At 42.0% G+C, this 26,603-nt stretch overlaps 2 protein-coding genes and 1 long non-coding RNA gene across 5 annotated transcripts; 1 reads left to right on the forward strand and 2 right to left on the reverse strand.

The window, feature by feature from the left end:
- The first annotated feature begins 1,812 nt into the window (after positions 1–1,812).
- On the forward strand, positions 1,813–18,683 carry LOC114158937 (collagen alpha-1(XII) chain-like). 3 transcript variants are annotated; one of them, XR_003598506.1, is made up of 9 exons: positions 1,813–1,937; positions 2,219–2,251; positions 7,668–7,814; positions 7,960–8,079; positions 9,317–9,481; positions 9,596–9,766; positions 10,499–10,528; positions 12,508–12,603; positions 18,551–18,683. XR_003598506.1 is itself a non-coding variant. In XM_028040858.1 (8 exons), exons 1-8 carry the CDS (start codon positions 1,889–1,891, stop codon positions 10,950–10,952), a joined length of 735 nt encoding a protein of 244 aa, XP_027896659.1. In that variant the 5' UTR covers positions 1,813–1,888; the 3' UTR covers positions 10,953–11,559. The 3 variants fall into 3 exon arrangements, 1 of the variants encoding a protein (XP_027896659.1); XR_003598505.1 differs by lacking the exon at positions 18,551–18,683 and adding an exon at positions 15,998–16,255 and having other exon boundaries at positions 12,508–12,620; XM_028040858.1 differs by lacking the exons at positions 12,508–12,603; positions 18,551–18,683 and adding an exon at positions 10,933–11,559.
- Positions 8,542–9,417, reverse strand: LOC114158939 (uncharacterized). Its single transcript, XR_003598507.1, has 2 exons — positions 9,288–9,417; positions 8,542–8,879 (listed from the first exon to the last, which is right to left on the reverse strand). It is a non-coding gene; the product is annotated as an uncharacterized LOC114158939 (long non-coding RNA).
- On the reverse strand, positions 16,797–26,470 carry LOC114158936 (solute carrier family 22 member 2-like). The gene is made up of 12 exons (XM_028040857.1): positions 26,076–26,470; positions 23,491–23,538; positions 22,833–22,936; positions 22,508–22,662; positions 22,256–22,424; positions 21,006–21,120; positions 19,921–20,021; positions 19,627–19,841; positions 19,444–19,552; positions 19,234–19,346; positions 18,544–18,643; positions 16,797–18,388 (listed from the first exon to the last, which is right to left on the reverse strand). The coding sequence occupies exons 1-12, from the start codon at positions 26,427–26,429 to the stop codon at positions 18,322–18,324; spliced, it is 1,650 nt and encodes a 549-aa protein (XP_027896658.1). The 5' UTR covers positions 26,430–26,470; the 3' UTR covers positions 16,797–18,321.
- Positions 26,471–26,603: the final 133 nt, after the last annotated feature.

The following is a 26,603-nucleotide window of genomic DNA, read 5'->3' on the forward strand; positions in this document are numbered from 1 at the left end:
ACAACTCTTTGAAAATTATTGAGTTACAACATTTAATTTCCCTTAGGTTAATAATGGTTTGAGCTGAATTGAATATTTGTGGCTCCAAACACGTTTTATTTTGCTGCATTTTGGGGGAAAATTGATGTTTAAATTATTGCAGATCCTGTTTAAGATAACTTAAGATAAGTTAAGTTAAGATAACTTAACAAATGTGAAAATTTGTTCTGCAAAGAATTTATTCTGCTGTTCCTCTGTCTTCATGATGCTGTTTGACTGAAATCCTCCAAAAATCCTTAAAGCTTCTGCAGAACAGCTGAGATTGTAATAAAATGTTCTGGTTTCAACCTGAACACATCATTAGAAGTCTGCTTTTTATTATATATAAAAGCAATATTTTTACTTGTAAAGAAAAAAAAAATCGAAATGCATGAATAATTTTCAATAAACTTAAAAATTGTGCCGTGGTGGCGTAGCGGTTAGCGCGACCCGTATTTGGAGGCCTTGAGTCCTCGGCGCGGCCGTCGCGGGTTCGACTCCCGGACCCGGCGACATTTGCCGCATGTCTTCCCCCCTCTCCTTCACTGTTTCCCGTCAGCCTGCTGTCATATAAGGGACACTAGAGCCCACAAAAAAACCCCTGGAGGGGTAAAAAAAACCAAAACAAACAAAAAAAAATTATGCCCTATTTTGTTCGGTCACCGCAAAATGTGACAAACTCCAATAAGCCTGTCAAAAGTAGTTTATGTGCAGCACATTTCAGCAACTAAGCATCATAAAAACATAGCCAGTTATAAAAGGAGCAACATTTTGTAAAACAACAAAATTAATCACCAAATATAAATCAAATATAATTATCAATGCTTCTATTACTATGAATTAAAGGCAATAAACAGGTGGGGTTTTAACTTTGACAGTGACATAATCCATGCAGAGTGAAAAAAATCCATGTAAAAACTAAAACCAGGTAAAACCCTGAAGCAAGCTTTCAATAAAAATCAACATAAACCATGTCGGTAATCTGCATGAGGAGGAGGAGCCATGCTGTTGTGTGTTTTTTAAATGAACAAATTGATAAAATGTCAACCTCTTTTCTTTTTTTTAACTTCATTGAGTCAGGAGCAGAGTAAGATATTTCTAACAAATGTACTAAAGAAAATTAAAACTATTAACCAAATAAAAATTATTTTCTTTTTGGCCACCTGGTCTTTTATTTGGTACCTTGTGTTTAATGTATAACTCCACTGGGTCAATGACAATCTCTGCAAACACTGGCTTCCCAGCATTACTGTTGCATCACTGTAGAAAAAAAGGTTACACAATTCTTGATATTATTTTGGATTTTGTAAAGTGGAGGAAACAAGTATTTGATGCATCAAGGATTTAAAAAAAAAAAGTTTTCCCGCTAACCTGTCCACACCTTGCAGCTGTTTAAACTCATTACTTGTAGAAAAGACATCCGTCCACACAGTCAGTCGCACTCCAACCTCCCACCATAGACAAGAACAAAGAGATGTTCTTTTCTAAATTAGCTGGATGGACTACAAAAATCAATCGGTTACCCTGAATTTCCCTAAACCAGTTTGGATAGTGATGTTTTATCAGAAATATTTCATGTATTATTGTTAAAATTTATATTAAATATAATATTCTCTAAACATATTAGACAAAAACATAGTCAGAGAGAGAAATTAAAATGGATAAAAGTTTGACAGTGTAAATAGCAAAGCTTTGCTTACTGGAAAGAAAAATATTGTATATAAACAAGGACTATGGACTGTTGCTCTTTGCTTGTCAGGCCAACCATTGGCTAAAAACTGAACTGCCCTATTCATCCAATACATTATATTTACCCCACTACAGGGATGTTTGAGTGCAAATAACGAACAGCTGATGTGAGGTCCTCACCATGGACTTCTACAAGGTAGCATTTCTGCTGGGAGCCTTCATCTGTACTGGTAAGATAAAAATATGAGTGATTTTGGACAAAAAACAAAAACAAAACAAATAGTTGCTAAAAGAAGAGTGAAGGCCAAAGTGTGGTGCATGGCAGCTTTTGTCAGACTTTCCCAGGGCTGCTTACAATGTAGCCACACCTGAATGACTGAATGTAAAGGCCTTTCAAGTCCTCTAGTGTTGATGAAGCGCTAAAGAAATGCAGGCAATTTACCATAAACATGATGGTACCAGCTGAAAGTACATTACCTTTCTGATACCATATTTCATCCTTTGTTGTCAGGGTTACGAGCTGACCAACCGCACATCGCTGCAGGTAAACAGATTCATTTCAGCTGTTTTTAAAGTGACAGGACACAACAAAAGTCATTATTGTCATATTACGAGATCCATGTGTTCAATGGAAATTATTCTAGCTTTCTTCAACATAATTGAGTTTTTGCTATGTATTTGTAAAATTCCCACATAAATATTTGTCTTGCTAATGAAGCCAATGAACTGTATTAACTCTTTGCATGCCATTACAGGACTCTACTGTTCTGCTAGGGGCATCAGGGCAACATCTATGTTCATGTGCACAGTGATCTAGAGCTGCACAGTATATCTAACTATATTTGCCGTTGCAACATCAATATGTGCAAAATTGCAGTTTCAAATGACCGCTAATACTTTTTCAGTGGGATAGACTTTACCTCCCATTGATGTTCATGTCTGATGTCATGTTTATTACTGGGTAGTTAAGCTCAGAAAAAGTGGTTGATACGTCATGATGATGTAAAAAGAAAGAAACCTTAGGAAAACTTGTGTTAATCCAACTGATAGTATCACTAAGATATTTGACAACTAAATCAGAGTCATGTTTTCCTACATTGATGCAGCTTCAGGTTGGTCCATAGGACCACATCTACCTCAGACCAATGGTCCCATCATCAGAACTGTGGCCATATATAGGTTTTATTCTAGATAATGAACTCTCTTTTAAAAATCACAAAGCAAATCTACTACGGACATTGAAAATGAAAATTGGGTTTTATTATTGAAATGGATCTTGTTTTACACTCAAAGCTAGAAGAAAATTGGTAGCAGCGACATTCCTGCCACTTTTGGATTATGGAGATGTTTTATATATGAATGCTTCCACCAAATGTCTTCAATCATTAAATACTGTGTATCATTGCGCTTTAAAATTTATAACCGGTAGTAGACGTCTGACACATCATTGTGATTTGTACGCAAAAGCTGAATGGCTCCTTTAAGTGTACGGAGAAACAATCATTTAATGATAATGATGTATAAATCTCTACTCGGTCTAACCCCAGCATATTTATCCACTCTTCTACATAGAACTGTCGGTTCTCGTTCTCTACGCTCCAATAACATTATTCTTCTGCATGTCCCACGCTTTCGATCTGAAAAAGGGAAGCAGGCATTCAGCGTGGAATCAGTTGCAGTCTGAACTTAAGATGTTGGAAATGATTTCACTGGACTTATTTCGATCAGTTCTTAAAGATAGGCAACAAGATTCTATGGAACAGTGTCATTGTTTTTAAATTGTTTTTATTGTTTTATACTTGTGCATATGTATTAATTGTTTTTATCTTGTAAAAAGGTTGCTATGTATTGCAAATTTTTTTGCCCAGGTCCCTCTTGAAAATGAGATCTAGATCTCAACGGGGTTTACCTGGTTATCCATCCATCCATCCATCCATCTTCTTCCGCTTATCCGAGGTCGGGTCGCGGGGGTAGCAGCTTCAGAAGGGAGGCCCAGACTTCCCTCTCCCCGGCCACTTCTTCCAGCTCTTCCGGGGGAATCCCGAGGCGTTCCCAGGCCAGCCGAGAGACATAGTCCCTCCAGCGTGTCCTGGGTCTTCCCCGGGGCCTCCTCCCGGTGGGACGTGCCCGGAACACCTCACCAGGGAGGCGTCCAGGAGGCATCCTGACCAGATGCCCAAGCCACCTCAACTGGCTCCTCTCGATGTGAAGGAGCAGCGGCTCTACTCTGAGTCCCTCCCGGATGACTGAGCTTCTCACCCTATCTCTAAGGGAGAGCCCAGCCACCCTACGTAGAAAACCCATTTCGGCCGCTTGTATCCGCGATCTCGTTCTTTCGGTCATGACCCAAAGCTCATGACCATAGATGAGGGTGGGAACGTAGATCGACCGGTAAATCGAGAGCTTCGCTTTTTGGCTCAGCTCTCTCTTCACCACGACGGACCGGTACAGCGCCCGCTTGACAGCAGACGCTGCGCCAATCCGCCTGTCGATCTCCCGCTCCCTTCTTCCCCCATTCGTGAACAAGATCCCGAGATACTTAAACTCCTCCACTTGGGGCAGGACACCCCCCCTGACCCGGAGAAGGCACTCTACCCTTTTCCGGCTCAAGACCATGGACTCGGATTTGGAGGCACTGATCCCCATCCCGGCCGCTTCACACTCGGCTGCGAACCGATCCAGCGAGAGCTGCAGATCACGATCTGATGAAGCCAAAAGGACCACATCGTCTGCAAAAAGTAGAGATGAGATCCTAAGGCCACCAAATCGGATCCCCTCAACACCTTGGCCGCGCCTAGAAATTCTGTCCATGAAAGTGATGAACAGAATCGGTGACAAAGGGCAGCCCTGGCGGAGTCCAACTCTCACCGGAAACGAGTCCGACTTACTGCCGGCAATGCGGACCAGACTCTGACACTGGTCATACAGGGACCTGACAGCCCGTATCAAAGGGCCCGGTACCCCATACTCCCGGAGAACCCCCCACAGGGCTCCCCGAGGGACACGGTCGAACGCCTTCTCCAAGTCCACAAAACACATGTAGACTGGTTGGGCGAACTCCCATGCACCCTCCAGGACCCTGCTGAGGGTGTAGAGCTGGTCCAGTGTTCCACGACCAGGACGAAAACCACACTGCTCTTCCTGAATCCGAGGTTCGACTATCCGACGGACCCTCCTCTCCAGGACCCCTGAATAGACCTTGCCAGGGAGGCTTAAGAGTGTGACCCCTCTATAATTGGAGCACACCCTCCGGTCCCCCTTTTTGAACAGGGGGACCACCACCCCAGTCTGCCAGTCCAGGGGAACTGCCCCCGATGTCCATGCGATATTGCAGAGTCGCGTCAACCAACACAACCCTACAACATCCAGAGCCTTAAGGAACTCCGGGCGGATCTCATCCACCCCCGGGGCCTTGCCACCGAGGAGCTTTTTAACCACCTCGGCGACCTCGCCCCCAGAGATTGGAGAGCCCAACCCAGAGTCCCCAGGCTCTGCTTCCTCAGTGGAAGGCATGTTGGTGGGATTGAGGAGGTCTTCGAAGTACTCTGCCCACCGGCCCACAACGTCCCGAGTAGAGGTCAGCAGCACACCATCCCCACTATAAACAGTATTGGTGCTGCACCGCTTCCCCCCCCTGAGACGCCGGATGGTGGACCAGAATCGCCTCGAAGCCGTGCGGAAGTCTTTCTCCATGGCCTCTCCAAACTCCTCCCACGCCCGAGTTTTTGCCTCAGCAACCGCCCGAGCCGCATGCCGCTTCGCCCGCCGGTACCCATCAGCTGCTTCCGGAGTCCCACAGGCCAAAAAGGCCCAATAGGACTCCTTCTTCAGCCTGACGGCATCCCTCACCGAAGGTGTCCACCAACGGGTTCGAGGGTTGCCGCCGCGACAGGCACCAACAACCTTGCGGCCACAGCTCCGATCGGCCGCCTCGACAATGGAGGCACGGAACACGGTCCACTCAGACTCCATGTCCCCCACCTCCCCCGGGACGTGTTCGAAGTTTTGCCGGAGATGGGAGTTAAAGCTCCGTCTCACAGGGGATTCCGCCAGACGTTCCCAGCAGACCCTCACAACACGTTTGGGCCTGCCAGGTCTGACCGGCTTTCGCCCCCACCACCGGAGCCAACTCACCACCAGGTAGTGGTCAGTGGACAGCTCCGCACCTCTCTTCACCCGAGTGTCCAAGACATACGGCCGCAGATCCGATGAAACGATGACAAAGTCGATCATCGAACTGCGGCCTAGGGTGTCCTGGTGCCAAGTGCACATATGGAGACCCTTATGCTTGAACATGGTGTTCGTTATGGACAATCCATGGCGAGCACAGAAGTCCAGCAACAGAACACCGCTCGAGTTCAGGTCGGGCGGGCCGTTCCTCCCAACCACGCCCCTCCAGGTCTCACTGTCGTTGCCCACGTGAGCGTTGAAGTCCCCCAGCAGAACAAGGGAGTCCCCAGGAGGAGCACTCTCCAGTACCCCCTCTAAGGACTCCAAAAAGGGTGGGTAATCTGAACTGTCGTTCGGCCCGTAAGCACAAACGACAGTCAGAACCCGTCCCCCTACCCGTATGCGGAGGGATGCTACCCTCTCGTTCACCGGGGTAAACCCCAACGTACAGGCGCCGAGATGGGGAGCAACAAGTATGCCCACTCCTGCCCGACGTCTCTCTCCCTGGGCAACTCCAGAGTGGAAGTATGTCCAGCCCCTCTCAAGGAGACTGGTTCCAGAACCAGAGCCATGCGTCGAGGTGAGACCGACTATTTCTAGCCGGAACCTCTCGACCTCACGCACTAGCTCCGGCTCCTTCCCCACCAGAGAGGTGACATTCCACGTCCCAAGAGCCAGTTTCTGCAACCGAGGATCGGACCGCCAGGGTCCCCTCCCTTGGCCGCCACCCATCACACAGTGCACCCGACCCCTTTGGCCCCTCCCACGGGTGGTGGGCCCATGGGAGGGGGGGCCCATGTTTCCTCTTCGGGCTGAGCCCGGCCGGGCTCCATGGGTAAAAGCCCGGCCACCAGACGCTCGCCATCGTGCCCCCCCTCCAGGCCTGGCTCCAGAGTGGGGCCCCGGTGACCCGCGTCCGGGCGAGGGAACACCAAGTCCAAGGTTTTCTTTCATCATTGGGGTCTTCGGGCTGCACTTTGTCTGGTCCCTCACCTAGGACCTGTCTGCCTTGGGTGACCCTACCAGGGGCATGAAGCCCCAGACAGCATAGCTCCTAGGATCATTGGGGCACTCAAACCCCTCCACCACGATAAGGTGGCAGCCCATGGAGGAGGGTTTACCTGGTTAAATAAAGGAAAATAGAAATAGAATATATAAATAGACCTGTATTTTAGCGTAGCTGTAATTTCATTTTGTCAGGTCTAAATACCTATTAGAGACAATTTAAACAAACACAGGAAAGACAAGAGAGTTAGATTCTTTGTTTCTCGCGAGGAGAACGGACAGAGATGTGCTTTCAGTTACAAATCTCCAACCGCTCTGAAACACATCTGGCCGCTCCTCTCTTTTTATTACTCTCAGAAACCCTCGTACATTGGGCGCTTTGCAACTTCTAAAAGGGAGGGGCAAAACAATTTATCACATAGTTGCAGCGCTAATGACTTTTACTATTTAGACACATGTTATCTACACTCTAAATCCCTCTGCTCCATTCGAGTACCAGACACGGCCGGCATTGAGTAAAACAAGTTGTATATCACACAGGAGAGCAGAGTTTATTGCTGGGCAATAAACTCTGCTAGAAGAGTTGTCTCCGCTATCTCCCAGGCTTTGCTGATGGCATCTCAAGGAAGTCACAGGAAGGAATCAAAGTTATTTAACACACAGAAACATTATCTAAATGTAACTACAAGACTACATGATACAACGAATATTTGATAATACTAATAATACAATTTACCCAACACATTTATTTTTCACATACATTTGTAACAATTTTTTTCTTTCAGGATCTCTGTGTGAAATGTCCAAAGTTGACATTGTGATGCTAGTGGACGGTTCTGAGAGTATTTCCAACAGAGAATTTCATGAAATGAAAGCATTTATATCCCAGGTAGTTCAGAACCTCCCCATTGGTCCCAACCAAGTGCAAATAGGTATTACTTTATTATCATTTAAAAATGTCATTAATGTGCTAATTTAGTTTATCTAATATGCCAGTATTGGTCAATATTGTTGTTAAAATATATTTTTGCTCCATGTTTCTGTCTGATTTGATCTATTCATGTCTGGGTTTTTTAGGTTTGACTCAGTTCAGTACCTACAGTAAAACCGAGTTGGACCTGAACAGCCACGATAACAATCAGACTCTGCTGCAGGCCATTGATGCAATTCAACACATGAAAGGACTCACAAAAACGGGTCAGTATTGAGGACTCAGGATCTGAGTGGATCACAACTAAAAACAGGAACTTTGTCCATTTCTTCTGTTAGTCTCGCTGGAACAATATTAAATAGAAGAAGCAGTTGTGCAATATTGACCCTTTGCAACTACGTCACTTAATCACTGGAGGCGCTGTGGTGAACATGGGAAGTTAGGATCGGGAGTATTGAACAAATGACTGAAATTGTTTTCCCAAGTTGTTTTGCCAGTTTATTCATGGCTTCTACTACAAGTCCACACCTGGTTAGGGCTCATAGAAGACAGTATTTACCAAAAATTGAAATAGCTAGCTTAGTAACGGACCGATACCGTGAACCAGACGTGATCAAAATGCCAACTTTGCCTGAATTCACACCACATGATTTATATCAGTATGTCATTAACAGCGTCTCCCTTTACACTTTAGCAACCTTACAAGTTTACAAAAGACAACATGCTAACCAGTTTGTTTCTGTTTTAAAGTGAAAGCAAATAAAAGCGATATTAGACATGTCTATTTAAGTACAGAAGCTTCTGAATATTTCCTGGGTCACATCAGCACAAATTCCAATAAGATCGCCTAAAACTGGATTATTATTTTCCTAGGCATGTAATGCTGACTCCTAGAACGTCTCTTCAACTTCTGAATTTGTTCTTCTCACATACAGGAAAAGCTCTGGATCATGTCCTTAATCACAGCTTTCAGCTCAATGCCAGGATGCGTCCACTTTTCACATTTTCAGCGGCTCAACTTTTCCCTCAGAGTCTAACCTGGGTCGACTTTCTTCTGTTAGTCTGGCTGGAACAATATTAGAAGAAGCAGCTGAGTAATAATAGAAGAACTAGCAGTTAGAAAATGCTGAGTCACTGGTTACTATAGAGATTTTCTTTCATTTTTGGAGGGGGAGCCCACAGCACCACTACTTTCATCAAATAGAGTTTGAGCCTCAAAGAAGTTGCTGGGCAAAGTTAATATGTCCTAACAGAAATTTGTGACGCATCAATCTACAAATATATAGTAGCCACATATGTAATTTTTAAATGTTTCTACATCTATGATAGACCACATTCTGTGAGAAAATGTTACTATGTAAGAAGTTTAAAGTTTCTGAATGCTTCCTGGATGCTATGAGCACAAATTCCAGTCATACAGCTGGACTATTTTTTTTCCAGGCATGTTATGCTGATACCTAGAACGTCTCTTCACCTTCTGAATTTCTTCTTTACCACACACAGGAAGAGGTCTGGATCACGTCCTGAAACACAACTTTCAGCCCGGTGCAGGGATGCGTCCAGACTCAAAAAAGAAAGTCGTTCTGATCACTGATGGAGATTCTATGGACAAGACAGAAATTCCTGCACAGAATCTGAAAGACAGTGGAATCGAGATCTATGTTATTGGTAACATTTGTTTTCTGTGTGGATAATTCAGTTTCATTAGTTAAAGAAAAGCACATTACCAACAAGAAGTTGTTCTTCTTAGATCAGTACTATAACGGTGCACATTTTTTATAGGTGTGGGCCATCATGTTCACAGTCAGCGTGCCATTAACCGATGGAGGACCATTGCTTCTGAAGACACAGAAAATCATTTATATCTTTTTTCAACTTACCAATCATTCTATGATGCTGCTATCAATATATCCAGAAACCTCTGTCATGATGCTACCAATCTGGAAAAACAAGGTATGTATGTTTAAAAATGTAGTTTGTTTAAAAGTCATGAAATAATAAAACATAAATCCCTTAATCTGTATTTTTTAAAAGTAGATAAGTCAGCAAAAAATAAAGCTGTTGACAATCGAGATCTTGGTTCATTGGAGTTATTTATGGTTTTGTTTATTTTTGTGTTCCTTAGTTTTTGTCGTGTTCTGTGTTTTCTGTGTGTTAATTTTGAGTTTTCTGTGTCCTTGAGTGTTTTCGTTGTCCTGTATTTAATGCCACCTGTGTGTCTGCGTCTCCGTCGGGTCCTCGTCGCGTGTTGTGTGATTTCTGTCAGCCCGTTCATTTGCCACGCTATCTTTCTGTTGCTACCGGTGTGAGCCCTGGTTTCCGCTCAGCCGTGCCCCCAGAATCTTTGTGGACTGTTTTTTCAACATTTTTCAGTATTAAAATTACCATCTTTACCTATCCTGGGTCTGCTGCGTCTGCCTCACCACATCCACCGCAACAATTCTTGACAGATTTTTTATTTCTTTCCTCTGGTGCTCAGAGGTGGTGCATGACAGCGTCTCTCAGATTTCCCCTTGGCTGTCTGCAATGTAGCCACAGCTAAACGACTGAACATAAATGGCTTTCAAATCCTCTGGACTTGATAAGCCCTATAAAAATGCAGGTGTTTTACCATAAACATGACTGTACAAGCTGAATGTACATTGCTTTTCTAAAACCTGCTGACATTTCATTCTTTGTTGTCAGGGCTGCAAGCTGATCAAACCAACTCAACAGGTAAACAGATTCATTTCAGCTGTTTTTAAAGTGACAGGACACAACAAAAGTCATTTTTCTCATATTATGAGGTCTATGTGTTAAATGGAAATTATTCTAGCTTTCTTCAACATAATTGAGTTTTTGCTATGTACTTGTAAAATTCCCACATAAATATTTGTCTTGTTAATGCGGAAGTATACTCAAAAATATCTTGAAAATCTTTCTGAAGTAAAAGATTTTTATCTTCTAACTTTATATGATATGTATCTACTAGAATGTTGTATGATATACCTACATTTTAAGAGCCTTTTGAAAAATACCCCGATTTTCTTTCATCTAACATAAGTTTGCAAACATGCATGAAAAAAACTGATGAGTTAATATCCAGTTAGTGACAATTTTTTCATCATTTTCTAAACCAGGTTTCCCTAATGACGATTGAAGTCAGACATTCAGCAACTTTTAAATAGAATCTGATTAATACTGAGGCCAGCACTGTGTCACTTTGTCTCTTGTAATGTCAAATTGTTTGTGTTTAATTGATTGAAAATTTTTTAAAAAGTAAAACCTCAACATCAAACATTTTTTTCTTATTTCTTCCATATTCACTATACTGTATTGCAGGAGAACATAGCATGTTACATTATACTATCCTGTGTGTAACATACATTTTACTGTGCTAATAGTATAATATGGCATGTTACACCATGTGTGTAAAAATCATCGTACTGTACTGTCTCTATACATGAGCAAAGCATATATGTTTTTATTAAGACACAATTTTACATGTTTGGTTTTATAATGACCGAGTGTATCATTATGTATTTTACTTTTATGCATCTCATACACATATATGACATTTTATTGTGGTTCACAGTCTAGTATGTTGAAATTTATCATGAGACATAGTCAAGTGCGATTTATCACATTACACACAACATAGTATGATTTATGATATGACACATAGTTCAGTCTGGTTTATTTCATCATGACACAATATGATGTGATTTGCAATTAATGTTTAACAATAAACCGACTTATTTTTTACACAATGGTTACCACAATGTATGTTTTTTACACAAATGTTCTGCTATTTTTTATCATGAGACCACACTAAGCCATAGTGTGTCATGACCTTTCTAGTCTCAAAACAGTGTACTCCAACATACACTCACTGGCCACTTTATTAGGTACCCCTGTCCAACTGCTTATTAACACAAATGTTGAATTAGCCAATTACGGGGCAGCAACTCAATGCACTTAGGCATGTAGAAATGGCCAAGACTATCTGCTGCAGTTCAAACTGAGCATCAGAACGGAGAAGAAAGGTGATTTAAGTGACTTTGAACGTGGCAAGGTTGTTGGGGTCATACAGGCTGGTCTGAGTGTTGCAGATACTGCCGATTTACTGGGATTTTCATGCACAACCATGTCTGGGGTTTACAGAGAGTGGTCCGAATAAGAGAAAATATCCTCCTCCCTCCCGATGTGTTGACTTTCTGAATCCACACCACATGATTTATATCAGAATGTCATAAACAGCGTTTTAAACAGCATCAAACCAGAGCAGCCCTAAAAGCCTACAAAACACCAGATGCTAACCATTTCTTTTCCATACATGCTAGGCTACATGACGGTGCGGCATTGTCTCCATGGTTACTAACGTTTAGACACGTACCTTCTACATAATGCAATGCCTGAAATATTTCTAATTATACTTACTTATAAAGTATATAAACGTTAAGACTTCTTACCTTGTAAAAAGATTTTGCTGCCAGTCGTTATGATTGACGGCTGCTGTCAATGAGTTCCATCATGAGAGTGGTCCGAATAAGACCATCCATCATGGCCACATCTGTCCTCATTAAAAGTTAGACAATAAAATGACATGTTTGGTTTCTACCTGTCCTTGTCTATTTGCGCAGTCGGCCCCATTTCTAAAGTGAAATTAACTAAACAGAAGTGATATTAGACTACCGGCTGTCTGTTTTTGACAGGCTTTACTGGAGCGCATAGGTTGGTTTGATGTCCGTCATGGCGGAGCGTGACGTGTTCTGGACAGCGTGACGTCACCTGCAAAGAATCAATACTATGTGTGTACACACTTCACATAATAAAATCCATCCATCCATCCATCCACCTTCTTCCGCTTATCCGAGGTCGGGTCGCGGGGGTAGCAGCTTCAGAAGGGAGGCCCAGACTTCCCTCTCCCCGGCCACTTCTTCCAGCTCTTCCGGGGGAATCCCGAGGCGTTCCCAGGCCAGCCGAGAGACATAGTCTCTCCAGCATGTCCTGGGTCTTCCCCGGGGCCTCCTCCCGGTGGGACGTGCCCGGAACACCTCACCAGGGAGGCGTCCAGGAGGCATCCTGACCAGATGCCCAAGCCACCTCAACTGGCTCCTCTCGATGTGAAGGAGCAGCGGCTCTACTCTGAGTCCCTCCCGGATGACTGAGCTTCTCACCCTATCTCTAAGGGAGAGCCCAGCCACCCTACGGAGAAAACCCATTTCGGCCGCTTGTATCCGCGATCTCGTTCTTTCGGTCATGACCCAAAGCTCATGACCATAGATGAGGGTGGGAACGTAGATCGACCGGTAAATCTAGAGCTTCGCTTTTTGGCTCAGCTCTCTCTTCACCACGACGGACCGGTACGGCGCCCGCTTGACAGCAGACGCTGCGCCAATCCGCCTGTCGATCTCCCGCTCCCTTCTTCCCCCATTCGTGAACAAGATCCCGAGATACTTAAACTCCTCCACTTGGGGCAGGACACCCCCCCTGACCCGGAGAAGGCACTCTACCCTTTTCCGGCTCAAGACCATGGCCTCGGATTTGGAGGCACTGATCCCCATCCCGGCCGCTTCACACTCGGCTGCGAACCGCTCCAGCGAGAGCTGCAGATCACGATCTGATGAAGCCAAAAGGACCACATCGTCTGCGAAAAGCAGAGATGAGATCCCAAGGCCACCAAATCGGATCCCCTCAACACCTTGGCTGCGCCTAGAAATTCTGTCCATGAAAGTGATGAACAGAATCGGTGACAAAGGGCAGCCCTGGCGGAGTCCAACTCTCACCGGAAACGAGCCCGACTTACTGCCGGCAATGCGGACCAGACTCTGACACCGGTCATACAGGGACCTGACAGCCCGTATCAAAGGGCCCGGTACCCCATACTCCCGGAGAACCCACAACAGGGCTCCCCGAGGGACACGGTCGAACGCCTTCTCCAAGTCCACAAAACACATGTAGACTGGTTGGGCGAACTCCCATGCACCCTCCAGGACCCTGCCAAGGGTGTAGAGCTGATCCAGTGTTCCACGACCAGGACGAAAGCCACACTGCTCTTCCTGAATCCGAGGTTCGACTATCCGACGGACCCTCCTCTCCAGGACCCCTGAATAGACCTTGCCAGGGAGGCTTAAGAGTGTGACCCCTCTATAATTGGAGCACACCCTCCGGTCCCCCTTTTTGAACAGGGGGACCACCACCCCAGTCTGCCAATCCAGGGGAACTGCCCCCGATGTCCATGCGGTATTGCAGAGTCGCGTCAACCAACACAACCCTACAACATCCAGAGCCTTAAGGAACTCCGGGCGGATCTCATCCACCCCCGGGGCCTTGCCACCGAGGAGCTTTTTAACCACCTCGGCGACCTCGCCCCCAGAGATTGGAGAGCCCAACCCAGAGTCCCCAGGCTCCGCTTCCTCAGTGGAAGGCATGTTGGTGGGATTGAGGAGGTCTTCGAAGTACTCTGCCCACCGACCCACAACGTCCTGAGTAGAGGTCAGCAGCACACCATCCCCACTATAAACAGTGTTGGTGCTGCACCGCTTCCCCCCCCTGAGACGCCGGATGGTGGACCAGAATCGCCTCGAAGCCGTGCGGAAGTCTTTCTCCATGGCCTCTCCAAACTCCTCCCACGCCCGAGTTTTTGCCTCAGCAACCGCCCGAGCCGCATGCCGCTTCGCCCGCCGGTACCCATCAGCTGCTTCCGGAGTCCCACAGGCCAAAAAGGCCCAATAGGACTCCTTCTTCAGCCTGACGGCATCCCTCACCGAAGGTGTCCACCAACGGGTTCGAGGGTTGCCGCCGCGACAGGCACCAACAACCTTGCGGCCACAGCTCCGATCGGCCGCCTCGACAATGGAGGCACGGAACACGGTCCACTCAGACTCCATGTCCCCCACCTCCCCCGGGACGTGTTCGAAGTTTTGCCGGAGATGGGAGTTAAAGCTCCGTCTCACAGGGGATTCCGCCAGACGTTCCCAGCAGACCCTCACAACACGTTTGGGCCTGCCAGGTCTGACCGGCTTTCGCCCTCACCACCGGAGCCAACTCACCACCAGGTAGTGGTCAGTGGACAGCTCCGCACCTCTCTTCACCCGAGTGTCCAAGACATACGGCCGCAGATCCGATGAAACGATGACAAAGTCGATCATCGAACTGCGGCCTAGGGTGTCCTGGTGCCAAGTGCACATATGGAGACCCTTATGCTGGAACATGGTGTTCGTTATGGACAATCCATGGCGAGCACAGAAGTCCAGCAACAGAACACCGCTCGAGTTCAGGTCGGGCGGGCCGTTCCTCCCAACCACGCCCCTCCAGGTCTCACTGTCGTTGCCCACGTGAGCGTTGAAGTCCCCCAGAAGAACAAAGGAGTCCCCAGGAGGAGCACTCTCCAGTACCCCCTCTAAGGACTCCAAAAAGGGTGGGTAATCTGAACTGTCGTTCGGCCCGTAAGCACAAACGACAGTCAGAACCCGTCCCCCTCCCCGTATGCGGAGGGATGCTACCCTCTCGTTCACCGGGGTAAACCCCAACGTACAGGCGCCGAGATGGGGAGCAACAAGTATGCCCACTCCTGCCCGACGTCTCTCTCCCTGGGCAACTCCAGAGTGGAAGTATGTCCAGCCCCTCTCAAGGAGACTGGTTCCAGAACCAGAGCCATGCGTCGAGGTGAGACCGACTATTTCTAGCCGGAACCTCTCGACCTCACGCACTAGCTCCGGCTCCTTCCCCACCAGAGAGGTGACATTCCACGTCCCAAGAGCCAGTTTCTGCAACCGAGGATCGGACCGCCAGGATCCCCTCCCTTGGCCGCCACCCATCACACAGTGCACCCGACCCCTTTGGCCCCTCCCACGGGTGGTGGGCCCATGGGAGGGGGGGCCCATGTTTCCTCTTTGGGCTGAGCCCGGCCGGGCTCCATGGGTAAAAGCCCGGCCACCAGACGCTCGCCATCGTGCCCCCCCTCCAGGCCTGGCTCCAGAGTGGGGCCCCGGTGACCCGCGTCCGGGCGAGGGAACACCAAGTCCAATGTTTTTACTCATCATTGGGGTCTTCGGGCTGCACTTTGTCTGGTCCCTCACCTAGGACCTGTCTGCCTTGGGTGACCCTACCAGGGGCATGAAGCCCCAGACAGCATAGCTCCTAGGATCATTGGGGCACTCAAACCCCTCCACCACGATAAGGTGGCAGCCCATGGAGGAGATAATAAAATATTATGTGTTTATTATGTATTTTACACTTTGAGTGTAAAATACTTTCTACTTTTTTCCATAATGGAATATATAAGGGACTGAAGTTGAATTTTGCTTTATACTAGTGTGAAGTATATTAAAATGTGTGGAAAATATACAATGTTTTAATATTTTTACAGTGTTTACTATTAAGTATTTCATGCACATTGTACAGTAATCTGTATTTTACCATGTCACACAGAATAAAATGATTGATTATATCAAGACACATTACTGTGTTGTGTATGTTACAGGATAGTGTAACATTTTAACAGCCTTCTTTTTCACACATACTATAATGTATTTTACACACATGGTATATAGTAAATTGTATGTCATTTAGAATGATTTATTTTGTCATAATACAAAGTATAGTATATATATTTTTATGACATTTTGTATGATTTGTTTTATAATGACATATGTATTTTATAGTATATTGTGATTTTGTAAAGTGAACACATTTTACACATACAGTACAGACCAAAAGTTTGGACACACCTTTCTAATTCAATGGGTTTTCTTTATTTTCATGACTATTTAAAATAAGGCAAGAAATCCCCCTTATTAACCTGACAGGGCAGGTTGACCTATGAAGTGAAAACCATTTCAGGTGACGACCTCTTGAAGCTCATCAAGAAAATGCCGAGTGTGTGCAAAGCAGTAATCACAGCAAAAGGTTGCTACTTTGAAGAAACTAGAATATAAGGGGTATTTTCAGTTGTTTTACACTTTTTTGTTTAGTTCATATTTCCACATGTTATTCATAGTTTTGATGCCTTCAGTGTGAATCTACAATGTCAATAGTCATGAAAATAAAGGAAACTCATTGAATTAAAAGATGTGTCCAAACTTTTGGTCTGTACTGTATGTAATGACATTTTTAGTCTTGAAACACAGTGGACTCTGACATTTGTATTTACATCGATACATCGTATAGTATGATTTAATCACAATACAGTACATTGTAATTTCTGTAACATGAAAGTGCAGGGAGGGATCATTTTTACACAGTTTACTATTATTTACTTTACACACATAGTTTTGTATAATATTTTGCTGTTCCAAACATAGCAATGTGTAACATGACACATAGTATGGTGTGTTTTAAAGTGTACAGTGAAAGTTTAGGAAGAATCATTAATGTATCATTTATTTTTCACACATAATGTATTTAACACATGACCTGGGGTCTTTGCTGTATTTTACAATGATATAGTATAATCCTTTTTATGGCTATAATGATGATGTATGTTGCAATGGCAAGTAGTATAGGATTATTTATTTTATTATAACATTAAGTATAGACATTTTATCATGAAACATAATATAGAATATTTTGCTTATTTTATCACAAACTCAGTTTAGTATTATGCATTTTAAATTATTCTGTGATTTTGTAAAACAGAACAGCAGTAAGATATTATTTTCATGATATAGTATGACATTGTATAATGAGAAATACATTACAGAAATACAGAAATACAGATTTATTCTGCCTGTTACACCATGACACACATGGTATAATATACAGTAATGTACAGTATACTGTGATACTTATTTACAGTATGGCCTAATTTTCACATCTGGACTATAATGTATTTTAAAGTGGTATAGTGTGGTACATGTAGTATAGTTGTTCATTTTACCACCAGACACAGTCTAGTATAATAGATATTATAATAAAATATAGCAGTCTACTTTTTTTTATCAAGACAGCAGAGTATGATTTATTTTGTCATGATACATACAGTACAATATGTTTTGCAGTATACTTTAAAGGTTAAACATAAAACAATACTGGTGGATGTATTTTTCACACATAGTATAGTACAATAATATTAATACAACTGGAATGATGTTATGCATTTGAAACATTATAGCGTTAAACGAAATCCGATGACATTTTGCCATAATATATATACTTTATGATTTTTAATGACAATTATTGAATGATTAATAGATTTTATGATGTGTTTTGTAGTGTGATGTTTCTTTAAGTGCCACAATAAAAAACTAGACAAAAAGAGGAAGAAAATGTGATTTTTGTTAAAAATTCAGTTTTGAACATTATGTTTTAAAATCCAGTTCATTCTAGTTTGATTCCAGCAGATTTACAGGTCGACTTAAACCTGTTTCATAGACTGGAACAAGAAAACAATGCAAGCCAACTAAAAAGCTGACCATCATGTAGTATTGTGAAGAAACAAATGATTAATTTTAGAAGTAAAGCTTTGTATTAAAAAAACATAAAAAACTGATTTCTTAAGTTGGAACTAATTTGTTAGAATAAAATTATGCCACTTCATTAGTTTTCAAGACTTGCTTCACTTCCTGATTTTCTTCTTGTTTCCCCTTTTTCCTGAGAAAAGAAAAGACTTTAAGTGAATAACAATAACATTTTTATTATAGTGTCAAAACACAATAAATCTACAACATATAAGGTACAGAATGAAATGCTAAAGTTTTACTGAAGACTTAACACGAAGGGTTTGTGATTTTGGTTTTGTTTTTTACCGATCAGGAAACTCAACGTCCTGGATGGTATCAGGCAGAGCAACTCCTCTGGTTTCAGGCAGGAGCAGAACCAAACCTCCAGCTACCAGAGCTACAACTCCTGTTTAGGAACATGAAGGTCAATGAAGCCAAAGTAGATCAATGATTGGATAACTTTAACCTGAACTAGTTCTGATCAGTATTTGCTTTGTTTGTTTTTTTCCCCCCATTAGCTTAAGATCAATTTTTACCAGATTAAGAAACCTTATGAAGCATTATGGTGATTTATTCTGTCTTTGTTTTTGTTTTTTTGCACACTTAATATTTGAAATGATCAGACATCCTGTGTAAAAACCAAAACGTAGTTTTTAAATAGTGATTTAGTTTCTTCAGAAAACAAATCAATGCACTGCTTAGAAATATAATTTTCTCCTGTTAAATCACAAATACAAAAAAACACATTTATGGTCCAATTTCAACAGTCAGTCTCTGCCTGACCTGTAAAATAACAGAAATCACTTAAAAAGAACCTGAATGACAACATGAAGTAGGCTTTAAGATCCCAGAAAACAATATAAAGAAGTTGAAGGACAACAAGGCTACTAACATCGACCAGACTAAATAGTAGCAAAGGCATTTTTAAGGTTTTTGGATTGGCTGGCCTGCCCAGTCTACACTGTCAACACAAACAACGAAACATCAGAAACCTACCAAAGATAATGAGAGGCAGTTCAAGCCAGATGCTGGCCAGTCTGTAGAGCAAGAAGGGAGAAACAATTCCTCCAATATCACAAAGAGTGGAGCAAACCGACACTCCCAGGTTCCTATAGCAACAAGTTAGAGAGGTTAGTTATATAGTACATTAGCTTTAAAGAAGTCATCAAAAACAATCAGCCCAACGGATGCTTATTTTTTAATCACCTGACACAAGTCGGGTAAAGCTCAGTGTTAACAAACACCACCATCTCAAAGGCCATGGTGATCCCCAGCCGACCGATGCAGGAGACTATGGTCTTTAACCAGAACATGCCTGAAGAACAGAAAGTATTTATGCAGTGGCTGTTTTTATGCTTCTTCCAAATTTTATCCTTTAAGAAGTCTTACTGTCAGGAATGAAAGCAGTGACAATACAGGAGATTCCAGCTACGATGTTGGCGGACGCAAAGGGAAGCCGACGGCCGATCCGCTCAATCGTCAACAGGATGAGGAACGCGGCGGGAAACTCGACCAGACTGGAGATAAGGAAGTCGATGTAGACGTTTCCTCCCGTTATCCCCACCCGCATGATGAGGCCCTGATAAACCACAGCACTGGTGAACCTAAGGAATAAAGGCATAAAAAGTTCAATCTTTCCTACATGCAGGGCTGGAATGATCTGATGTTTTAGATGAGTCTGACCAGTTAAACATGAGGATGAAAGTGTGTTTTCTCATATTGGGAGTTCTGATCAAGTCCAACAAAGAGGCAGAGGTGGACGCAACGTCATCACCAGTTAATATCTATGATAAGACACAGTTCATTAAAATTACAATGGCAACAGTAATGCAGTTATGGATTAAATTACACAGTACTGCCAGTAGTTTAAAATATGTTAGGTGGTAATACCCACATGGTGTAATTACCCAAAGTGAACAAGTTGTTTTCAGTATTTTTGATGAATTACATAGAGAAGTTATAATTATGTAATTAAATTGTACATTATTCCTTGAAGATTTTATATTACACCCAATTTCCAACAACTGTTTAAGCCAGTTGAATATTAAGAAAAATGCAGAGGTGGGTAGAGTATCCAAAATTTGTATTCAAGTAAGAGTAGGACTACTTCAAAATATCTTTACTCAAGTAAAAGTAAAAAGTAGCCGTCCAAGAAATTAGTCAATTAAGAGTAAATAAGTTTTTGGTTAAAAAGTCAGTTACTCAAGTACTGAGTAATTGATAAAATTCTCAATCATTTAATATTTAAAACATGCAGAATCAAATGGACCAAAATATTAATTTAAGAGAAAATGTTTAGAACCAAAATGATATATATGTAAACAAAAATTACAAAATCAGGCGAACAAAAATGTTTCCAAATCAGTCTATTTCAATAAAAAAACTTTTGAAACTTTAACAAAAAGCACATTTGTACTACGGTATATGTGTATGTTTGTTTTCCATTCACTGAGTGGAGAATCCAGAAATTTTACTCAGGTAAATGTAATTAGTTACTACAATTTTATTTTGTGTGATTTTAATATATTCATGGTCAAACTCACTGAATGTACACATAGTCTGATCAAATACATGCTGAAGTGACAGAGTGAAGTAAATAAATACCAAATGTCAGGAAACCTATTAAAAACGTTCTCTTCATTGTATTGATGCATTCTTTCATCAAAGCAAAAGGGCTAAATAAAAATGTACTTAAACCTTATTTACATAAAAAATGGTCTAAATCCTTCCACTTCAGAGGAAAGGAGTAGACAAATGACAGGATTTACCTCAAAATGAGAGGAGAGGTTCTTCCTGTTCTCCTTGGCAATAGCCTCGGTTATTTCCAGAGCTTTTGAGGAATTGTTTTGAGAGATGAGCCACCGCGGAGACTCTGGGATAAACCTGACAGATAAAACCACAGAAACATTTTCATCTTCAAGCAGGCGAAAAGGGGCTGTTTCTTTTTCATATGAACAGTTACCTGTATTCTGACAGCAGCAGAATCCAGTTGCATAAACTAAGAAGATTCATAAATTCTCAGAAAAGCTTTTCTGTACCTCATTCTTGTAATCAATAGATGAATCATTTGCTTGCCATAGAGATTTATTAACGATTGGATACGTTCACTGGACTTATGTTCCAGCTTAGTCAAGCATCAACACAGTGAGCCAATCAATCTGCTCCGTGTTAAAACTCTGCAAAATGAGTTAATGTTTCAGGTGCTCATCAGGGCAAAGGTGAAAATGTGGCCTCTGTTGTTCTGTGATTCTACCATCAACAGAACATAGAAAACGTTCAGATCGAAGGAAGGAACTGACAGCTGCCAGTGGAAATTCTTCATGGCATAAAATGAAGTTCTTAATCCACAGCATCACAAAGTCGCTGACGTTGCTTGTTAAAATAATATCTCTAATGGACAATCTCAAGTTCTTTCAGTAATAGACTGCTTAATCCTGGTTGCACAAAGGAGCGTTATCACAGATCCTTCCAGTTGGAAGACTTTAAAATCATCACTTATATTTTTATCATGGTGTCACCATCCAATTGTTTTGCTCAATCCTTAAACATTGACCATTTTGGGATCAATGTTTAGTGTTATATAGATTATGTGTTTCCAAATTGTCAGATAATTGTCTGATTATTCAGTAGAAGCATTTTGCTTGCTGTGGAGAGAATCTTCATCTGTGCAGACAGAGAGTCTGCATTGCGTAGCATTAATTAAAGCTATGCTAATTGTTTCACTATTTGGATTGCAATTGCAGCATAAATATGAAACAGCACATTCATTTTACATGCATTGCAATCCAGTCAAATGTGTTTGCCTGGTAATAACCGTGTAATAAATATATGTTACATCTCAGATGCATAGAAAGATACACAATTATAATACAGAAGTATTTTGAAGAAATCTGCAGATTAGTTTATTTCGATATCCTAATTTATTACTAAAGCAAACTATTCATAGTTACAGATTATGTAAAAAAGTTCAAATGAAGGCCAAGTATTTACATAAGGACAAAAAACTGCAGTTTATTACCTGTAGTAAGCAAAATAAAGGGCATACGGTGCCGTGAAGGCAACCTGCAGCCAGCGCCAGTCAGTGATGAAGTAGGCAAGCAGAGGGAGGATGAGGAGCCCAATACTGAAGAACATCTGATACAAAATGCCGACTGTGCGTCTGTACTTTACCCCAACTAATTCTGTTACTAAAACAACAGAAAAGGCAGAACATCAAGCCATGTTCTGTTTTAAAGAGAGAAGAAGACAAAATGTGAACTCTCATCATTACGCAGCACATATATGGCCATCCAGCCTCCTTTGACGCTGAAGCCGGAGATGGCCCTGAGAACCAGGATGACGATGTAGTTTGGTACTACAGCCAAACCGATTCCTGCTACAACGTTTATCACGTTGGACATGAGGAAACTCTTCATTCTTCCAAATCTACACAGAGAAAAAACAAAACAGCACATGATATATTCTCCTTTAATACTTTTTCAATATGAATGAAATCCTCATTTTAAACTACTGTCTGTAACAAATGGTTAAAAGTTTGTTTTTTCGTACTTTTTTGGGATGTTTTTTGTTATTCTAGGTATTTATCACGGCCCTACCTGTCAGCAAAGTAACCAAAAGCAAAGCTGCCAACGAGGAAGCCCATGTTGAGAGTTGACTGGTACATATCCACCAGCCATCCATCTGAACACACCAGGTTGAACTGAAAATATTTCAACAGAAAATGTGAAAAATTGCAAAGTGAAAATGATAAAATAACAAAAACAAGAAGCCAATTCTGTGAGATTAGTGGGTGTCAGTACAGGGTGGACATGTACAAACATTTTTTATTTTAGCGACATTAAAGATGACAAGTTGGTCAAAATGTGTCATTTTATTTTTTGAATTTATTTTGTTTAGTCAATTCAGCTCTGTTGCTCCTGACGGTTGGTGGTTACCATAGCAACCAGTAACTGACAGCTCCTCCCCAATTTTTTCTCTGCTGTCAGCTGCTCATAGGAAGCTATTCCTCTGTAGTTTGTTTATTATATTTTATTTAATGTGTAGGGACAGAAGCTGCTGGACTCAGTTAGCAGGTATTTTTTTGGACTGTGGAAACATCCAGAGAAAATTCATGCATGCAAAGATAAACTACAGCTAAGAATTGTTCCAATTCCTGCTGTACTATGCACCCTTTTTTTAATCTAATGTGAAATATTGCATAAATTTCATCACATTTTTTAAAAGTTTGCTCAAATGTACAGATTTCTTTCTCACCTCGGTGACAAATGACTTCCTGCCTTCATAATGATATTCCCAGCCTTCCTGAAAGACAGAAAATATAATAAAAGAGAAACTGTTTCATTAAAAACAAGTGAAGGACACCTAAGCGTTTGTATATACTGTAAATTGGAGTTGGCATCTTGGCAGGTGTTTGAGATATTATTAAAGATGTCACTTATAAAAAATGTCTTAAAAGCAAGCCCATATATTCACAGGACAAAAATACTTTCTGTGCAATGAAAACAACGCAACACCAAAATTAAATCTTTTGACCAAATTTTGTGCACAAATTTTGCAATGGAAACCATGGTAACAAGCAGATTGTGGAAAATCACTTTAAATGATCTTATTTTAGTTGTTAAAGCAGGTACAATATGATGAAGAGGTAAAATATCCAGTGGTGTACAACTTGTGTACTTAAAGTTGAGCTTAAAGACCAACGATGCAAAAGTGTGAAATGAACACTTACATTTATCAAAATAAACAACTGCATGATTTGTCTAATTTAACTGCCTGAGTGACATTAATGGGAAACATCTGATTGAATTATAATACTGAAAGGATGCAAATTAAACTTTTCATTCCAACCCTGCTCAGGCTCCCTGACTGACACTGATTGCATAGAAGAGGTTGCAGCTGTTGCACGAATCCGATATAAATCAAAAATTAAATTTGTTCCTAGGTAATTAGTTTGTCTGATGCCACAAAGAGAAGTTTGTTATTTCTTTCACAGCTCTAGATGTTAACAACCCCATTACATTTTTGCAGGATGGGAGCAGAAGGAGGAAGCAGCGTGAATGTGGAGCAGCTCTGCTGCATTGCCTCACAAACGGAGGATAAAACCTTCCTTTTCTTTAAAAGATTGTTTACATCTCCACAAGAACATTTTTATGTAACTTCAGGGTCACAGAGGGGCTAACAAGAAAAGCAAACACCAATAAAGTGATCATTTCTTAGCAGACCAACATTGTCTTCTGTACATTTATTGTTATTATTCGCCCAGTGTTACAAGGTTATGAATTTGGATGTTTTTCAAAGCTTTAGGGCCTTTAGCAGAACAGAGGTCCCAGATGAAGACTTATTTCTGAATCAGAGGTGAACAGTTTTGTCTTTTTTGTTTATTCCTTTATTGTTCCGACATTCATAGAGCAAAAACAAGGATCTGAAAAGGTGAGGACTGTCAGAACAACATCACAGCCTCCATTGTCAGATCGCTGTCGATCATTATGTTATAAACCCATTTCTCTGACTTTCAATAACTGTAAGATTTTCACAAATAAGGGCGAGGTTACACCGCTGGAGAGATAAAAATTTTAAACTGAATGGTCCTTTGTGTCTTGTTCTCCATGAAAGTGGGGGTAAATTATTCTTGCACACTTTGCACCATCAAAATGTGACCTACACATTTGCATCATGGGATGGTGCAAATGTGTAGGTCTAATGAGAAAGAAAGAAATAAGTCAGTTTATTTCACGTTATTGTTGGAATAATCATGTAATTGAAACAGTGACACATTTCCAGGTTCTTGTATTCTACAGGTTTCCCACTAGAGGGCAAAATTTAAAATACACTTTCACCTGTTGCAGAGGTAAGAAATACACTGAGGCAATAAAAACGATTTTAATTCCATATAATGTGTGATTTTTTATCTAGATACTGGGGCTCTACAGGAACTTGTTTATGCCATCGGCTGGAAAACTTTCTAGAAAGTTTGAGATGCTGCTTTTTCAGTTTCAAGCAATAACTAAGAAACTACAAAATTTGCTGTTCTTAGCCAAACAACCACAAGAATGCAAATGTGCCAAATGAACGCATGAGAAGATGCTGAAGAGAGCTGATGGGAGACGGAGCTGAAAGAAAAACAGAGACGGAGCTGAAAATATTTTACATAAAGTCCAACGGACAAAGCAGTGACATGCCTGCACTCAGGAAGTGTTGGAGAGAAAATGTTCAAACTTACATCAATAACGTTTGTATTCCCTCGAAGCAGACACTTGTGGCTACATTTTGATGCATAAATGATTTTTATATAGTGAAATATGTCCAGACAGCAGCATTTTGTTTGTCAGACTTCAAAACGGGTCAGTTACTATAGTGACGCATTCTGGCAGCTGAAGATTAGTGGAAAAACTGAAAACAGACAAAAATCTGCATAAAACTTAAATCGTGATTTTAGAAAAACTGTAAGAGATATCAAAAAGATGAATCATTTGAAGAGAGTTTAACACCTTGTGACTTGATTAAAAGTTGAATGAAGTTTCTATGTTGAAGTAGTCAGTAGCAGTAAGCTGTCAAAGAGCACAAAGTGCTGAATTTTGTGGAATTTCAATGCATTTCAATGGGGCTGAAATTCACATAAAAGTTTAAATATTTCAAAAAGTAGAATAGATTAAATTACCAAAAGTAATAGTGCAGTTCCCCAGAAGAAGCTGAACATTTTGATATATGAAATGTTAAAATCGGTCAAAGTATGCATAATTAAACTCAGAAGGCATACAGAACATAGAATAACAACAAAAAAGAGAAACAAAATGTTAAGAAGTGATAATGCTGAATGCATTTGATTGCAAGAAACTGACCTTGCATGGTGTAACAGCCACTCCGCTAAAGTCCAGTCCTTCTGGGTCACAGCTGAGTTCTGTGTTGTTCCAGTCCACCTCATGCTGATCGCAGCTGCTGTGCTGCAGGACTCCTGAGACGTTGAGCAGCGGCGTCGTCAGGCTGCGACTCTTCTCCAGGCTCCATCCACAGGCCTCCCTCTTCTCCACCAGCGCAGAGTCCCGGCACCAGTGATCCGGCGTGAAGCCCTGGAAGACGATCCCAACATAGACGCCGGAGAAAGGCAACGACAAGAAGCAGAGCATGGCGAAGATCCGCTTCTGGCAGCGGCCGAAAGAGCCGGCCTCCTCCAGGAGGTCGTCAAAGGTCGCCATCCAAACGCTGAAGTTTGAGTGTTTGATGCTGGTCTGTTCGGCTCACTGTAGGTTTCTGTAAAGGTCTGCCCTCAGAGATTTTCATCGTTTAAATGTTGCGTCACTAAGCAGGTCAATGTCCGGAGGTAAAGTCCAAAAGTTTGGTGAAAGAAAAATCTAAAAGCTGCACAAGAG

This window comes from Xiphophorus couchianus, chromosome 15 (assembly GCF_001444195.1).
Source record: "Xiphophorus couchianus chromosome 15, X_couchianus-1.0, whole genome shotgun sequence".
Lineage (NCBI taxonomy): Eukaryota > Metazoa > Chordata > Actinopteri > Cyprinodontiformes > Poeciliidae > Xiphophorus > Xiphophorus couchianus.

Coding starts and splice junctions, on each gene's coding strand:
- LOC114158936 (XM_028040857.1), bottom strand. CDS start 26,429: ATGGCGACCTTTGACGACCTCCTGGAGGAGGCCGGCTCTTTCGGCCGC. Junction 19,842..19,920: donor TTCATCCTCATGTTTAACTG/GTCAGACTCATC, acceptor TTTATTCCTTAG/GTTCACCAGTGCTGTGGTTT. Junction 19,347..19,443: donor CTTTACCCGACTTGTGTCAG/GTGATTAAAAAA, acceptor TTGTTGCTATAG/GAACCTGGGAGTGTCGGTTT.
- LOC114158937 (XM_028040858.1), top strand. CDS start 1,889: ATGGACTTCTACAAGGTAGCATTTCTGCTGGGAGCCTTCATCTGTACT. Junction 1,938..2,218: donor GGGAGCCTTCATCTGTACTG/GTAAGATAAAAA, acceptor CTTTGTTGTCAG/GGTTACGAGCTGACCAACCG. Junction 9,482..9,595: donor AATCGAGATCTATGTTATTG/GTAACATTTGTT, acceptor CATTTTTTATAG/GTGTGGGCCATCATGTTCAC.